General features: G+C 38.1%; 1 protein-coding gene across 1 annotated transcript in view; it reads left to right on the top strand.

Moving 5' to 3' along the window:
- LOC103149868 (insulin-like growth factor 1 receptor) overlaps window positions 1–17404 on the top strand; it is a 48422-nt gene that overhangs the window by 4081 nt on the left and 26937 nt on the right. The window contains exon 2 of the mRNA XM_007569224.2: window positions 5050–5616. Within this exon, the coding sequence (XP_007569286.1) occupies window positions 5050–5616 (567 nt within the window). The remainder of the gene's footprint in view (window positions 1–5049; window positions 5617–17404) is intronic.

Below are 17404 nucleotides of genomic sequence, written 5' to 3'. Positions count from 1 at the left end.
TTGGGGAGGTGAGGTTTACCGGGTTGAATCAGAGTCCTGGTTTTAAAATAGAACAAACCAAAGAATATTCACAAGCCAAACAGACTGAGTTCTGTTGATTGGGAAGAGTGAGGAGCTTGTGGACTGTGTGTTACAAAGTTTACTGTAAGCCTCCGGTGGTTACAGGACGAACCCGGGAGCAGTGGAGGGGTTCTTTCGTTGAAATCCAGCGCCGGTGTTCGGCTGGCTAAATATGACTGGTGTGGCTAGACTCTGGGCATTCTTTCTGATTTACTGTCTCAGTTGTGAACGGAGGGGGCTCCCTGCAGGTTTGGTTTAGCCAAGGACAGCTCCGCTGCTTTTCAGATCTACCAAATGGGTTTTCTGTCAAGACTGAGCTTCTGCAGAAGCATTCCGGTGAATTTCTTTCTCATGTGGAAAATAATTTTTTATGAATACGTCTGCCCTCTCGGGCAGCTTGTCAAAAATACATTGGAAATGAGGAGTAAACAGCCTGGATGCAGCCTAGCGGCGATGGACGAGGCCGCAGCTGAGGTGTATCCTCTTTTTATTTCTTGTTTTATGGAGCTTCAAGTAGATTTCCTCTGATTGTCCGGGTGCTACAGCCAGTTCCGGAAAGGTTATCAAAAGTAAATATGCGATCTGGAGTCTCATCAAAGCTGCAGAGATAGGCTTGTGTACTCAGCTGTTCAAAATCTGTCAGTGCGGAAGTAGAGGGAGGGGGTGGGGGCAGCTAATAGGCTGCTACACCTGTCATTGGTGTTTTCCCTCTGTCGCTGTAAGCATGTATATTTTGATCAGAATCTCCCGCTTAGGATCGACACAAGCATAATTAGCAGAAGTGCCCTGTGAAAGACGGACATGCCGGATCTGCAGAGAGGCCACCGAGGGTAAAGCATCCAGGCTGTGGTGATGTAACATCACCAGGCAGTGTGCATTTTTATAGGCCTGCATGTTGAGACTGCATTAACAGGTATTCAGATGGCTGACAGGGAACAGAGACAAGTCGACGTATATCAAACCATATCAAGTTTAACTGTTTTTATTGCCATAAAACTAAAATAAATAAAAATAAATTAAGATGGCCATCTTGTCTGCCTATAACTTTGCATTGGACTTAAAATCCTGGATATTTCTTTTTGTAATTTTACAATTATATCTGAACATTTATAAATATTTACACTTAAATCTTTTAACTGCAGTTGATTGTCAGGCGTTGATGCTCTGCTTGCCACATGGACTGGGTTTATGCATTCACAACAGGTGGAAAGTCACTCCTCTATCCTGCAGTATTGCCTTGCGACAATGGCATGGTGAAAACGGTGCATCTTATACAACTTTGAAGGTATAAAAGCTCCCTTTCATGTGGTGGGATCGTCAGGAAAACACAATGTCTTTACTGGAAATCCACCAGCTTTCCTTGTTTCACATTCAAACAGTAAAACTTTATAGACCAGCATTTAAGTGGTAGTGTGACAACCTGTTTGCTGCTTCATGTGAGTTTTCCATGACTCAATGCCCTCCAGCTTTTGAAGTGTAAAGCCTCCTTGCAGTGATGTGCGATAATGGCTTCCATGCTGCTGTGGGTGCTGCTGGGGCTTCGGGCTGAGTATTGTTTTGAGCCCATCTTCCAGGTGGGAGTAAGAGCTGGAAAGGTAAACACTTCACCTATCATCAACAGTCATTACTGTCTTTAGTCACCAAACTTTTCCACACACAGGCTTGCATAATTCAGCAACGCACTGTACAAAGCCTTATGTTTTGATCTTAGTTTTTGTAGCAGTTAGTTTACAATAGAGGTTGGTGTAGACATGGAATCAAAGTAAACACATTTTCAGCAAGTTTAAAAGCAAAAACAAAATAATAATGTGAAGTATTGTTGGTCCTCAGCAAACCTCAAAAGCACTCGTATGCATTTATTTCCAATCTGTGCACATCAAAAGTCAAACTAGCACCTTTTGTTCTGTGGCCTTTGGTCCAAAGCCAAGACATTTCATTCCTGTTGAAGGGGATTCCTTTAATTCATTTAATCGGTGAGCATGAACTGTAAGATTTCTAGAGGGGAAGATTTCTATTGTGGGACGGCAGCATATGGATAAGAACTATTGTGTGTGCGTTGAATTTTGGAGCTTTGCCCTGTTGGCAGTGTTGATTGGTCAACATTTTGATGTCGGCCGAAATAGCTGGACAATTTTGGGACGGAAATTACTAGCTTGTATAAATTCCAAAGATCTGATGACTTTCTATTTTGTATTACATTTTTAAGTTATTACAATCGCCACATAGTGAAAAACGATTATTACTGCCTATTTTATTGCTCAAACAAAAAAAATAAATAAATCTGCATTAATACGCAGAGTGAAACCCATCGTGGGGCAGATGTTGGAACTACCAGCAGGAGAAAGACCTAAACATACAACCAGAGCAACGATGGAATGGTTTAGATCAGTGGTCCTCAAACTACGGAATTAGGTTTTAATAGGGAATTGAAATTTGAGAATGTTGTTGATCAGTTAAATAACATTGAGGAGAATTTTTTTTTTTTTTTAATAATAATCGTTATGAGAATTTGAGGTATAGGTATTAGGATCCAATAGATGGCAGTAGTGCAACAATAATGGATGCAAGCTGCCATTGAAATCTAAAGGAGAAGAAGAAGAAGAAAGTTCCCATTTTCATTTAGCACATGCTAGTAGCAAACACGAAGGATCAGCACTTTTACTGTTATAGTTACCATTCGGAAACTGCCGTAATCAGTTCAGTTAAATCTAAACTTGGCAACTTTTTCTTTTTCAACCTTAATAAATGTGATAGTCAATTGACCTGTTATGACTCAAATTTTGGGTGTCCGCCCCCCTCTGCTGCAACTTTCGTCTCTTGGAATAAGTCAGGTGATTCTTTCACCCTGCAAAATTGCGGAAAACCTGGAGCGGCAGAGATATCTGCGGCTCATAGCCCGGTGCGGCTTATATATGTATACTTACTGGGGTTTCTCTTTTTTTTTTTTAGAAAACTTTGGGGTTGCGGCTTATAGTCTGGTGCAGCTTATAGTCCAGAAAATTTGGGATTTATTTCATAAATAGTGTTATTTCCTGGATTTTTTCTGTGAAGAACCCAGAGAGGGTTATTTGATTGTGCTTTCTGGAAAACAATAATTTTTTACATTTAGGCTCTCCTGCAATCGTCACAATTTTTCTGTTACAAACTGACTCCGGCCCCCCACCAGAAAGGGAAAAGTTATGTGGCCCTCACAGGAAAAAGTTTGGGGACCCTGGTTTAGATTAAAGCTTAGTCATGTTTAGACCTTAATCTAATTGACAGTCTGTGGCTAGACTTAAACATTCTTGTTCACAGATGCTCTCTATTCAGTTGGACTATTGTTGAGCTACGTTACAAAACATATCACACGGCAGAAGCTTAATCTCTAACCACTGGGGTACAGTTGCCCCAAAAACCCTTAGTTAAATTGAATAAATGAAAAAAATAAAATAAAAACTTTGCAGTCAACTTGAGCTGTTCATATCTTTTCCTTCTAAGCATAAGGGTATTAGCATTGTTAGAAAACAGTCTGATCTTAATATGTAGCTAGGGACACATTTTGACCAGCTGATTTATATACTTTTTCTTGCAAAAAAAAAAAAAAGAAAAGGTTTTTAACAAAAAAAAAAAAAAAAAAAGGTTTTTAACTGTAATGTTTAACCTGTACAGTATTCAGACAACATGTACATGTTAATTGAAAAGTGTCTTTTGGTGGTGTCCTTGGTAAAATGTTATGAAAGCCTGTTAAAAGCAAGCTGAGAAACAAAACGGTAAGGGGTTATGAGGCTTATGCTTGAGTAACAACAGCCGGGAAGTCAAAAGTTTATTGTTAAACTAAGCATGAATCCAGCCCGATTCAAGTGTTTACTTTGTCACACCATGTGAAGTTGCTTTTAAAGAATGAGAACAGGAAGACAAACATCTGCCAACAACAGCACAGCTCAAGTGTACTGTCAGTATGTGAATATTATAAACATTTTTTGTGAGCACAACAATGGCAGGAATGGAGTGTTTGTGGTTTTTTTTATGTACATTTAACAGGAAAGAGTGATCCAATAAATGATGAAATATCTTGATTTCTAAGAGCAGTTTTTGCTGGTGTACTAGAGAAGCTTTTAGTAAATACAATTGAAAGAAGGAAATTGAAAATTAAATAAAATAATAGAGCAAGCACTTTCAGTTTTTTTCATATCAAGTGCCACTTTGGTAAATAGCAGGTTTTCTAAGTACCACCATCTTGAAATTCATTTTAAACCATATAAAACCACACAGGATAGTTTTTGGGGCTGATGAAACAAATTAAAAAAACATTGAGACAAAAAGAATTGTATCCATTGATACTGCAATATTGATCCAAGGACACAGGTTGGATATATATATGTTCATGTTCTCTTAGAAGTGGAAATTTTCAAGTTTTAGGTTGGAAAGATGATCAGAAAGCTTCATAGAAGCGAGAAAGTGAGATGTTTTTCACCAATCCGTACCTTAAAAATCCATGGTAGCTGCTTTGCATATTAATTATATCTGCTGATAGAAGGTATTTTTCACTTTCAACAGTTTGTATTTATTAAATCTCTTAAACACAGTACCACACAACCCCCATTGGTACACATTTCTACACTGCTTATTTGGACAAACTAATTATTATTTGCTTTTTTTTTTGCTAATATTAGTTAGCCTGGCTACTTGTGTCAAATAGCAAATCCAATTTGTTTTCCAACTTGGAATGGGAACACAGCTGAATTGGGTTTAGTATCATTCCCAAGTTCTGACTTCAGAGGTGAATAGAATAGTTTCTGACTCGTTGTTGCCCACTTTATCATAGTAATTTTATTCATATTTTGCAAATAATTCACACTAAAATTTATCTTGAGTACTTCTAAATGTTGCCCAGGTACCATCAGTGGGTATTTATTTGTGCCACAGTTTAAGAACCTCTGCGTTGTTTACTTATTCAGTCTGCATGCACCAGTGGCCGCTCACCTCCTTTTTTGTTTCTCCCTCTTGCAGTCTGCACTCCCAGTATCGACATCGGCAACAACATAAGTGAATTCAGACAACTGGAGAACTGCACAGTGGTGGAGGGCTACTTGCAGATCCTCCTCATAGGTGACAAAAGCAACAACAACTTCAACCAGGAAGTCTTCCGCACCCTCAGCTTCCCCAAGCTGACCATGATAACGGACTACCTGCTGCTGTTCAGAGTTTCAGGCCTGGACAGCCTGAGCACGCTCTTCCCTAACCTCTCCGTCATCCGTGGCCGTAACCTCTTCTACAACTACGCCCTGGTGATCTTTGAGATGACCAGCCTGAAGGACATCGGCCTGTACAACCTGAGGAACATCACCCGGGGGGCCATTCGCATTGAGAAGAACCCAGAGCTCTGCTACCTGGACTCCATAGACTGGTCCCTCATCATGGATGCAGAGTTCAACAATTACATCGCAGGCAATAAGCAGTCCAAAGAGTGCGGTGACGTTTGTCCAGGCATCATGGAAAACAATCCCATGTGCAAGAAGACCATGTTCAACAACAATTACAACTACCGCTGCTGGAATTCCCATCATTGCCAAAAAGGTAAGCCGACTCTGACACATAATATGTCATCTGGGATTTGAACAGGATCGTGCAGACAGTCCAGCCTTTGACCTGATTCGTGTGGATGCCAAATTTTTTGCTTAATAAACAGATTTGCAGTCATGGCCTGCTGCTCGTCACTTTAATGCCTGTGTTTTGGCTGAGAGAGAGGCAAAAAAAAAAAAAAGCTGAAGGTTGTGGGGTCTGCAATTTCTCTCAAATGTTTACCCAACTTAAGGTCACACAAAGAAGAAGCCTAAAGAAACTTATTAGCTTAGGCAAATTTAGCCTCTCCCCATGTCTTTGTTGCTTCAGTTTAAGAGTATGCGTGTCAAATATCAGCAGCTGTCTAACACGCTGAAATGTTTTGTTAAGTGTAGTTATCTTTAATTGTAACTGACAAGTCGAGGTTGGGCCAATTAATTCCACTTTCTTTGATAAATGCCTTAAAAATTGTAATTATTCTGCCTGTGTACATAAAGTTTAAAAGCTCCCTTTTGTGTTTTTGTATGTGGGGTTTTAGATAACTTGTTTTGCTGGTGCCTTTAAGGCGACATGTTTTGGCTGTGTGTGCGTGCGTGCGTGCGTGCGTGCGTGCGTGCGTGTCAGGCTGAAATGTTTCCCTGGTGACTGTGCCTTGCTGCAGACTCAGCATGTTAATGTTTTCTGTCTTGTGACATGGAGCTGTCGCAGGACTGGCCTGGAGTTGGCACGTAGGTATGTGCAGCAGCACAATTCTGCATCAAACGCGCTCGCAGCACGGACGGTTGTACATTCACATTCATGTGTGAAGGAACGAGGTGCAAAGATGCAAATGTTTGACAGGCCCACATGCGCCTGGGCTGCGTCGTGGGTTGTTGGAGTGACAGAGTGTGGGCATGCTGAAAAAGAAATAAGAAAGTGGAATATATTTGGTGTGTTGGTTATTTCACTACTTCTTTGCTTACATTAGAGTCGTAGACAGTTTTTTATTTAACTGTTGATGGTACTGTGTTATTTAATCTCATCTATTTGGGCTGTAATATACTAATTCTCCAATGTGGAAAGGCTACGTGCATAAGTATAAACTAGTGATTATTCATTTGTCAGCTAAACAGTTCTTTTGATTTGTCTTTTCTTTTTGTGGACGTTTGCATATTTTACCTGTCCAAGTCTGGCACACCTGCAAATTTCACCCTGATTCCTCTACATCATACACAGTCAACACTTTATTCGGCACACCTTGCTTACTCTGGAGTTGGACCATTTTTTGCCTTTATTCCTAGTGGTATAAGCTCAACAGATGCTTAGAAGACTAGCCTCTTGTAGCTTTCAAGTTAGTTTCTAAGCAGTGTTACCTTTTGAGTGATGGCTTGTGCTCCTTTAGGAGTTCACTTTGGTTCAGTTGAAGTGAATTTTGGTGCAATTCGACTGCATATGTGAATGCCAAGAGGACTGGGGACTGCTTCAAAAGCAGGACATAAAATAAAGCGGAGGGCATTCTGGGTGAATACAACTAAAACAAATGCAAGATTCTAGAGCTAGCAGGAGAAATGACTTGTTGTCTTTTACCAAAGACAAAAGAGAAATCCTGCAACTAAAATCTTGACTCCACTCCATTTTTAGCATTTTGTGAAGAACAAAGTTCCAGTCAATGTCTTCTTCTGAAGTTTTTGTGTCGTTTACTTCAGTAGTTCTTTGTGCAGTGCCACCACAGGAAAGGGGCTAAACAGGTTTTTCAAAAGGTTTTTTGACACAGTGCAGTGTGAAGGCGAACTGCACCAGCTGAAAATGTAACAAATGTTGCAATTTTGGTCCCCATTTGAACAGAACCTATGACTATCGGGTGTGAAAACACCCTTAGTTTTCATAGTGACTTTAAAAAAAAAATTGCCCCGAACAGCAAAATTTATCTTTCTTGTAAATAAGTTAAGCCTTCTAGGGCTTCCAAACATCCCACTGAATCATTTCTCAATAATAGACTCCTAAGTTTTTACTTGGTTGTTTTATTGATCATGTTTTGTTAAACTCCTTCCAGAATAGGTGATCTTGCACTCATAAAAGGGCATTGTGTCTGTCCAACAGCTGCGCAGGGATGCATCCAGTGTAATAATGCTGGAACACTCTACTGCAGAAAAAATGCAGCTATGTCATGTTAGCATTTCAATATGTAGTCTAAATGCCACTGGAGAAAAATAAAATTAAAAGCTACGGACTGGATTGAACCAAACAGCTCTGTGGACGTTTTGAGTGTTCAACAGAGGACATCATCCCTTCATCCACTGCTTTCTGTACATGGGACCTCTGCTCCAGTATTTTCTGAGCAACCTCTTGCCAGGAATATTAACATAGTGTCTGGGTGAAATGTTTTTTTGGTTGTTTGTTTTTTGAAACTGCAGACATGCCAAGGCTCGGGAATCCCGATGATTATGCCATATTTACCATAAAGTGTCTGGGTCAGATTTATCAGCTGTTTTCCAAAACCTGTCCGAACAGATGAGACCTTTTGGCGGATGATCTATATGTTTTGTCATCTTGAAAAATATGGCATATTATGTTTTTCCCCATTTAAGCATATTACAAAAAGGAAATAGGAGGAGGACGACCACGTGACGATGCTCAAGCGGCTCACCAGACAGCGTGCCAGACGAAGTGAACAGCTTATCAGTTGCCGCCACAAAACAGAATTTATCACAGACATCGACACAACTGCCCTCCCTGCAGGGACTGCGTTGTTGGGGAGGCTATAGTCTAACTTGAAGTAGTTTTGTGCTTTAAACTCATTCATCTGTGGAGATGAATAACATAAGTAAACGACCCATTTTGACAGCAAAGCAGGAGATTTATCTATCATGTTTGTTTATACAACTAATGCCCAGGAGGTACGAACCAGTGACTTAGACAGAAAATGACTGACGTAAGCAGAACACACAGCAACACAAGCTGCTGCTGATTGGACTCAAAGGGCACACAGTACATTAAAGGATGACCTCTCTTGCATTTGTTTCAAACTGATAATGGATAAATTCATGAAATTCTACGTTATCAAAGTCGACTGTTTGCAGCAGCTATTCTTATTCATTAGAAATACATTAATAGATGAAAATAAACAATTAAATTGCTTTAAAAAAAAGAAAATAAACATTTTATTGCCTAAAATGCCATAACAAAGCCCCTCTTCAGTGTATGCCCGATCATTTCTAGTAAAAGATGCAGCTACTGCTTAAAAACATACTTCTGACATCAACATGTCAAAAGCTCAGCCCTTTCTGTTTGGCTCAACATCAGTACAGCGTAGGACTGATCTGTTTTATTTTTATTTTTCAAATTTTTTTTAGCTTAACTGATTTATAGTTGGATTGCAAAAGATGCTTAATAGGGGATTTTTGTTATTTTATAGAATTAGAAACGGGTGAAACTAAAACTATGCCACTTAATGAGTTTTGTTTAGAACATATTTACAAAGCAGTTTGTTTTTGTTTTAAATGCAAAATGTTGTTGTTTCTTTCAGTTTTGGGTAAATTGCTGCTCTGAGTGTGCTGTTCTTTCAGCAAATGGCCTTTTTAAGTCTGAATACGCCAGTTAATGATTAATCAATTACTAAATAGGTAATTCTTCACTATTACTTGATTAATCATTTCAACCCAGCTGCTTGTGGTAGATTTTTCACTAAATATATCCAAGCAATAGAATTTGTCTTGACTGTTTTGAAGATGAAAGTGAAGGAGCGTTCTTTCAGCCTGCCGACAGTGTGTGCAGCAACAGGTGGGGAATGGGCTGTGCTACATGACTCTGCTCCATACAGGTGAAGAAAACTGGTTATTCCAAGACTTTCTGTCATTTCATCAAATGTAGAAACATGATGAAAATTTAACAATTTTAAGTACTTGGAATGCTAATATTGACTTTATTATAATTACAGTTTAGCTTTAGCAGAAAACATACCCTCCACAGTGGACCATGTTGTCACTCTCATTCCTCTACCGTAATAACGGCCTATATCAAGCATCAGGGGCTGCACAGTGGCACAGTTGGTAGCACTGTTGCCTTGCAACAAGAAGGTCCTGGGTTCGATTCCCAGCCCCATGGTCTTTCTGCGGGGTCAGTTTGCATGTTCTCGTTTTGCGTGCGTGGGCTCTCTCCGGCTTCCTCCAAAAACATGACTGTTAGGTTAATAGGTCTCTCTCAATTCTCCTTAGGTGTGAGTGTGTGTGTGCAGGGTTGTTTGTCCTGTCCAGGGACGCCCAAAATGTCTCACTGGAGATGGGCACCAGCACCCCTCCTGACCCCACTAGGGGCAAGGGTGTGAGAAAATGGATGGATCAAGCTTCAGTAATGTTATCTGGGATCTTTTGTTGAAGTGTCTGCCTTGCTTGCAAGACTTCTGCTGTGCTGACACATGAGTCAGCCATTCACTGCGTGCCTGCATTCAGTTTTTCATTGGATCAGTAAATGAAGGAAGGGAAAAACGCAAAGTCTGTTCTCAGTGTGTTTCTATAAAGGGGCATGCCTTTAGCCTAAACTCGTTCATAAAACCGAAAAAGGGGGGAAAAAAAAAGAAGGTTAAAAAGCCAGTTTCCATCTGTGGGAAAGTTTTCCAACTGTGCTGGTGGGGGCTCCATTGTGTTTACTTCCCTCATTTGTTTCTTGGGGAATCTGGGGTTGTCTCATTCATAACTCATGCGCTTCTTCTAAAGAGATGCTGTGTCTTCGCGTTCTGGGAAGCAAACATGTTGTTTCACTTTACCTCTGTCCCTCAGAGCAGACCTGCACACATGCTCACACATTGAACAGCATGGGGGGATGTTTTTTTCCTGCCGTTTGTATGGTCTGAGGAGATGAAAGCACATAATTAAAGTACCAAGTAGGTCTGGGATTTACTGGAAGGAATTTTTGCCATCTGTTAACCCCTGCTTGAAGGGATTACCATTAACCAAGACAGTTTTTTTTTGTTATTCAGAGTTGTTTCTCACCCTTGCTAAGCTTTAACTCACTTTACCCAACATGTCACTCGTTACATTTGTTTTTCAGTCACTGGGTTGTTGTCTTGATGACTCAATGAACTTCATCCATCAACTGTATTAGTATAGAAAAGAAAAGTAAATGTTCACAGCCTATATACTACATTCCTGGTCATTGATAACTAGGGCTGGACAGTATAGACTGAATAATTATTGATTCTTTTTTTTTTCCCTCTTTTTTTTAAATAGATAAAATACTACCAACCTGATGCGTGACAGTTTCAGTTTTATCCGGACGTTTCACTCCACGTCGTTATTTTTTTAGTTTTAAGCTTTTAAGAGGCACGGTGGTGAAACCTGAAACTTCTGCTACGCCAGTTAATCGACAGGTGGTTGCTAGGTAACCATAGAGTCTTTTAGTTGATGCCACCAACCTTGTTTAGCTGGCCATGAAAGCTTGAGGGGGCTGAAGCCTTTCCTCTGCCTACATCCCCCAGAATGCTGTGCAGTACTATATCAGAATTTAGTAAATTTATTGAAAAATTCTATAAGATGTATTATCTATTAATATTGATAATGTCTATCACAATGTATGTTATTTTATTTATTTATTGTCCAGCCCATAGTAATTTACATGTTTTTTTAGATTTGAATGTTTGAATTTTGTAATGCTTTTAGTGGTCAAATGAGAAAAACACTTTTCCTGCTGAGTAAGACATAGGCACAGGAATAGATTTTACAAACTCATTTGTAAAATTGGAGAGAAAAGGACTGAGAAAGTGAGTCAATAATTTTTAACTTTGCATCAAATATGTGTAATGTAAATATAAATGGATTGGCAGGACACATAAATTACCAACACAACTGCAAATTAATTCAGTTAAAGTGAAACTCTGGGGTTATCTTCATATTTGATTATAACTTTGCATGAAAATGGAGTTTAAAGATATTCATTTGTGTGAAAATTGATGCAAACTGAGACATTTTCATCTCCTTAACTTCACAGTATCTGTGTAGACACAGAACTCTTCCTCTTCTGTCCCCTCAATTACAAAGGCTCTCCAAAACAATCATGGCTGAGAATCAAAACAGTAAGTTGCTGCAACCCTGCTAATGGCGGGTATTTAGAATTAAAATCAAAATAGCTTTTGTGACTATTTAGCCAACATGAAACTGCTTGGAAGAATTTTACCTGTAGGTCAGAGGTACCAGAAAAGTTGATTAATTCTGATTTGGCATGATGTTAGCTCTAGAACTCTGGCGAAGCACCTTAATTAAACACTGTCATTCTAAATGCAGTTTTAAATGGTAACTGCAAAAGGAAATGAACAAACAAACGCAGTCAAAAATCAATATTAGGAATTTTATGACACCATTACAGTGTTAAGTCAGTCTACAAAGTATGAAATGACACAGAAACAACAAGCCCTTTTTGGTTGTAGAGTAGCTGGTAAACAATGTGGCAAAAAATATTGCTGTTAAAAATGGTGGACTGAGGTTGACATTTAGAGCAGAATCTAATTGGAACCAGTGACTACAAAACCAACATACATTTTATCCAAAAAGTCCAAGATGTATAAGCAGAGTTTACATATTGGTTGATCCAACAATCATTTGATGATAATGATTGTTTTGTTTGACTCCTTCTGCATCACCACTTGGTAGGTAAATAGGCAATTGTTAGCAGCTCAGTTCATTTAAGGTTCATTACAGATTTCTGGAGCCACTTATTAAGTTTCTCTTCCTTGAAAAACCCAAAGTCTTCACCTGTTTTGGTCTGATTTCAGTTTTTAACCCATTCTAGATTCATTGCATTGAGCCATTTCTCCAGCACTCTGAATTTGCTTTAATGATTGAGTTTCAATGTTAACAATAATAATTCCCTTAATACTACTGGAAGTCAACAAATTAATAGGCTGTGGAGGTTGTAAAGTGGAGGAAATCGCCTGAAGTGACATTCTAAAGGTCAACAAGTGGAATTTTAATAAACTACATGGTTTTGTATCTTGAAACACACTTTAGTAATGTCCATAATAAAATAAAAGTGTCATTAAATTAAGGTCAGGGGGAAATGTTGCAGGTTACATCACCAACACACAATTTTTTTTTTATAATTGATTTGCATTACAGGCTCTTAGTATTGCAGTACAAAAGCTAAAAATTATGATAGGCACAAGGCAACCATTTTGTGTTATGGCACTACTACAAGTATGCCCATGAAGGACTGCATAAGAATTTTGCACAGATTAACAGTGTTGGGGGTTTGTATGTGCCGTGAGGCCATGGGGCACAAGCCAGGGATGTTTTATATCAGGGATTATAAAAGTCAGAGAAGTCGAGCTCCTGCAAAGAGTTCAAAAGATAAACTGACTTGCGTGGCCCAGTGCTAAAGGTTAAAGGAATCCCCGTGACTAGCAGTTCCCACTGATGTCTGTCTAATATCTGCTTATTATTAGCTCCATACCTTCATGTACAGAATACCAGCATATGCTGTCTGTATTAATATGTGCCAATCTGGAAGTAAATGTGCAAAGCATGGGGCTGTGTCTTGGCTTGTGGTTGAATCTCTGGTTTGAAAGATTAAACAGCTAAGATCTCACACAAGACAAAAGATTGGACAAGTGAATTTCACACACATCTGATTGGAATTTTGGAAAATTACGATAAAGTTGAGTACTGTCAAATTGTATTTAATTCAAAGTTATTTTAGCGTATTAGTATGATCACATCTAAAATGCACAGAAATTGAAATTCATTTTTACTATCAAAAGCCCTGCTCACACAAAAGTTTTACTTAACTATGAGGCTGTGAATATATAATCGAGATGATGTCTTAAACCGGTGTTTTAAACACCAAGACTAAAAAATTATTTTGATTTGCACACCTATAATAAAATTTTTAAATTTTGCCTTTTTATTTATTAAAGCATAGTCTTCATCGGCCGGTGAAAATTGTGATTACACATGGATTATAGTAACCTAGAAGAGATAAAATATGGTATAATGGTGTAACAAATATTTTGTGATATTGTAAAAAAATATATTTTTTCCTACACCTTCAACTTAGTGAAAAAAAAAACAACCCCTCCACTGACTCTCTGCTTTAAACACCCCACAGTCTTGCTTTACTGGTACTGTCACATGACCAAACAAATACCACATTACAATCCCCATCTCCCTTCAGAAACACAAACGATAACAACATGAAGGAAAAAAACTGTTTTCTATATCGGCCCAGTTTTCCTTATCAAACTAATATATTTTAAAACATGACCAACATTGGTCAATGCTATTTTAGTGCCATCATGGACACCAAATTTCTTTCATTTTATTAAATGAATTTTAAACACTTTTGGTACAAAATATGACATATTGAACATAAACAAAACATGATGTAGCAATTCGCAGCCTTTGACAGTTCAAAATGATAAGACTTGTCTAGGCTCTTGAGAGCAACGCACAGCAAAAAACAGAGTTGGGGGCTCCACACAACCAGATTTTAAAAATAATAAAAAAGCTCAAGTTGCTACATCATTTTATTTCACATACCATTAAAATGAGTTTAAACCATAGGGTTGGTGTTGTGGAATTTTTTTTAGCAGTTTTGAAAGTAACTTTTTAAAATATTCAAAAGCCTTGTCGATGCCTTATTGTGGCTGAAACATAAAATTTCTGAGGTTTTGAAGAACTGATATTTTGTCCCCATAAGCAACAACATATATTTAGAATTGAAACAGATTGCACAAGTCTAACATTATCCTAATGCTCTGTGATTATTTAGAGTGAGAGGAGCACGTTTCAGCCAATATTAACATTTCAATAAAGGAATTTGTTTCAATTTGAGCAAAGAATGGTACTATGCCCTTTAATGTAATATTTTTGGTTTCCATAGTATGCATTTATACATCAATAACAGATATACAGAGCAGCGTACAGCCCTCACGAGCATGATTGTGCACAGCTTCTCACAGACCCCGGACCCATAACTCTGAGACTGCCAGCACTTGTAAATTATAGTTGCTGCTTTGTGTACCATCCACGACTGCTTTTGGTGAACAGTCACACCCATCCCTGGAATTCCTGGAAGAAAACATTACGGGTTTGGCTGTGCTGAAGAGCCGACTGTAATTATGTGGCCTTTAATTGTCCTCTGTTAACACCGTCATGTGGGGATGAGCTGTGACCAGAGATTCAGATGAGTCTTTGGTTTGTGGATTTGAAGCTGTGCAGTTGGCACACTTTTATAATGGCTTTTTCCACTATTTTGCTTCAGTGATTTGAGTAGTTTTATGGAAAACAAGTTAAATATGTCTTATGTCTTATAAGCTTTAGTGTTATTTAAATGACTTCCCATTTGTCCAAACATAGAGGTGGTGTGTGGTTAGGGTAGTTGAGAACTGCCTACTAGAGAAGCGGTGATCATTTCAACTGATTCCAGTTTTAATTAAATGGGTTTTAATTAAATGTTTTCCATGCCCATTCTAACTTTTGTAGCACAATCAAGTAACTGATACTTTCAGTTGTTATAAAGATACTGAATATATCAAACATAACTTAAAAGAACTTTGACTTAGCGCCTTGAAATTGGACCTCTATCACTTTAAGAAGCTCCTTTTCTTTACGACACTCCACCTTTAGCACGTCATCGCAACAAGGTTTCTCCATTAAGCCTTCAACAATGATCTTAGGAGCATCACACTGATAAGTAGTTTGTGTGATTAGCTCAGCAGATGTGCAGTTCCACCAGGTGTTTGCTCATTGCTGCTGCCCATAGTGTGAAGGAGCAGAGTGGAAAGGGCGGTGCTTGGTGAGACCAAGCTTTTATGCACCCAAAATAATTGCCATGGCGATTGAAGGATTTCTCAAACATACACAAGAGAATAAAATCAACACTCCAGGTATGTTTTTGATGAGGGAGTAATATTATAGCATGATATAAGATTTCAGGGAAACCTTTTAAACATTTCATTCTCATTTTTACATTTATTTTAAGCTCCTCATTCACAATCACTGCTTCTTCACAGAAACATGTTAATGTAACTTCTTAGTTCTTAGCTATGTTTGCTGACCCATAAAAAATTGGTTCAGTACTAAAGGCCAAGTTTCCAACCAACTTGTCACAAATCGGCCCAGTCAAGCTAAAAATCATCTAAACTCTGTGTCTTACTATTTACTTACGAATGAACTACTCTTACAAGGCAAATGTACATGTTTATTAATCTGTCAACATGATAAACTTGTATTGGATTGGAAGGGAGTTGGATTTCTTCTCTTCCTCCATAGACATTTCACCCCTCAAGCATGCACAGTTTTTGTTCAAAATTATTTGCATACTTTTTGACCAACAATTTCCCCTTATTGATATTTTTTCGCAAAAAATTTGAGCCCACACATTGAATGAAATGAAAATACCCTGACATGGCACATAGTTTTTGTGACCTTGTGATTTTACTACATTGCATCTTTGATCATATCATCAAAAGACTGGCTTTGGCCACCTTTTTATTGTCTCAGGATTAGTCCCTCGGCAGCTTTAAATTTAGATTGAATGCCAAACAGATCGGCAAAGAGTCAATTTTATGACTTTACAAAAAAATTAAAGTATCAAATTTCACAAGCTGTGACTTTAAAGCATCTGCATTATGTATCTGATATTCCAATCCTTATTTGTGAAGTCCAAGTTATAGATTTTGAAATGGAAATTAGTCTAGATGTTAAAAAATGTGACAAAATTGTCCTATACCGCAATTAAAATATTCATGGAATCCACAAATAATGCCTAGAAAGTTATAAAAGGCAGAAAAATGTCTAGAAGTTTAGGTTTGGAAAAGAATAGCTTTATAGTATAGGAAAAATATTTTTGAACATCAGAAGATGTTTAGTTTAAAGTACCAAACATTCAGGCCTTGAATTCTGGTCTAGCCTGCATGTTTTCAGGCTGCCATTAAGATACTTTGCCTCATTCATCTTTTTCGTCAAATTCCTGGGATACTTCTGTCCTCCCTCACAGCAAATACGCAGGGGAAGGGAATGTTGACAATGCAGATATATGGTCTGTGTGGGTGGTAGTGGTCAACATAGTAAGAAATCAAAGATGTGCACTTCACAGATTTTAAAATATTTGACCAGCTTGTTTTGATGCACAGTTTTTCCTCAATATCAACACACATTTACTTCAACTCATCACTAAAGTTGAGTCGTCGAGTTTGTAAGTATAATAATTTTGGGATATTTTACTAATTTATAAAACAAAAACAAATACATAAATGTGGGTTTTAAAGTCTTCTCATGCTTTATTTTATATTGCTTTGTTGACTTGTTCAAAACTGATTTCTGCTTAAGTGCAAACATGGAGAAGTTAAGCACATTTACAATGCATGTTGTTGAAGATGCATATATTCTACACTTATTAGAGTTGGTGGATAAAATTTAGGTACTTCTTGCTATGCCATCACCATCTATTTTTCTTCTTTTCCACACTTAATGTTTACCTGGCTCACAAAGTTAATTGCTACTCCCAAGGGATTATATATATACTTATTAGCTAAATTAATCAGAAAACAGACCAAGTCTGCTGTGTCGGCCACTTCGAGCATCTTGCATGCTGAGATGAGTGAATCTTTACCTGTGCAGGCAGTACATCTGCATAATGTTGCATGTTATTTCAAGCATATTAAAAGGTCCTTAATATAACATTTGTTTAGAAGTTGCTTAAATTCCACATTAATGCAGCATTTCTCTGGTACTTGGCATCTCTTTCTCTTAAAATTAGAGCAAACTAAAAAAATGATGCTAGGCTAAAATAAAGTGCAAGGCTAAAAATGATTCTAAAACAATTGAATTGTGGC

This window comes from Poecilia formosa, unplaced genomic scaffold (genome assembly GCF_000485575.1).
Source record: "Poecilia formosa unplaced genomic scaffold, Poecilia_formosa-5.1.2 Scaffold238, whole genome shotgun sequence".
In the NCBI taxonomy this organism is placed as follows: domain Eukaryota; kingdom Metazoa; phylum Chordata; class Actinopteri; order Cyprinodontiformes; family Poeciliidae; genus Poecilia; species Poecilia formosa.
Note: the sequence above shows the minus strand (reverse complement) of the source record. Positions and strands in the feature narration are given on the sequence as shown.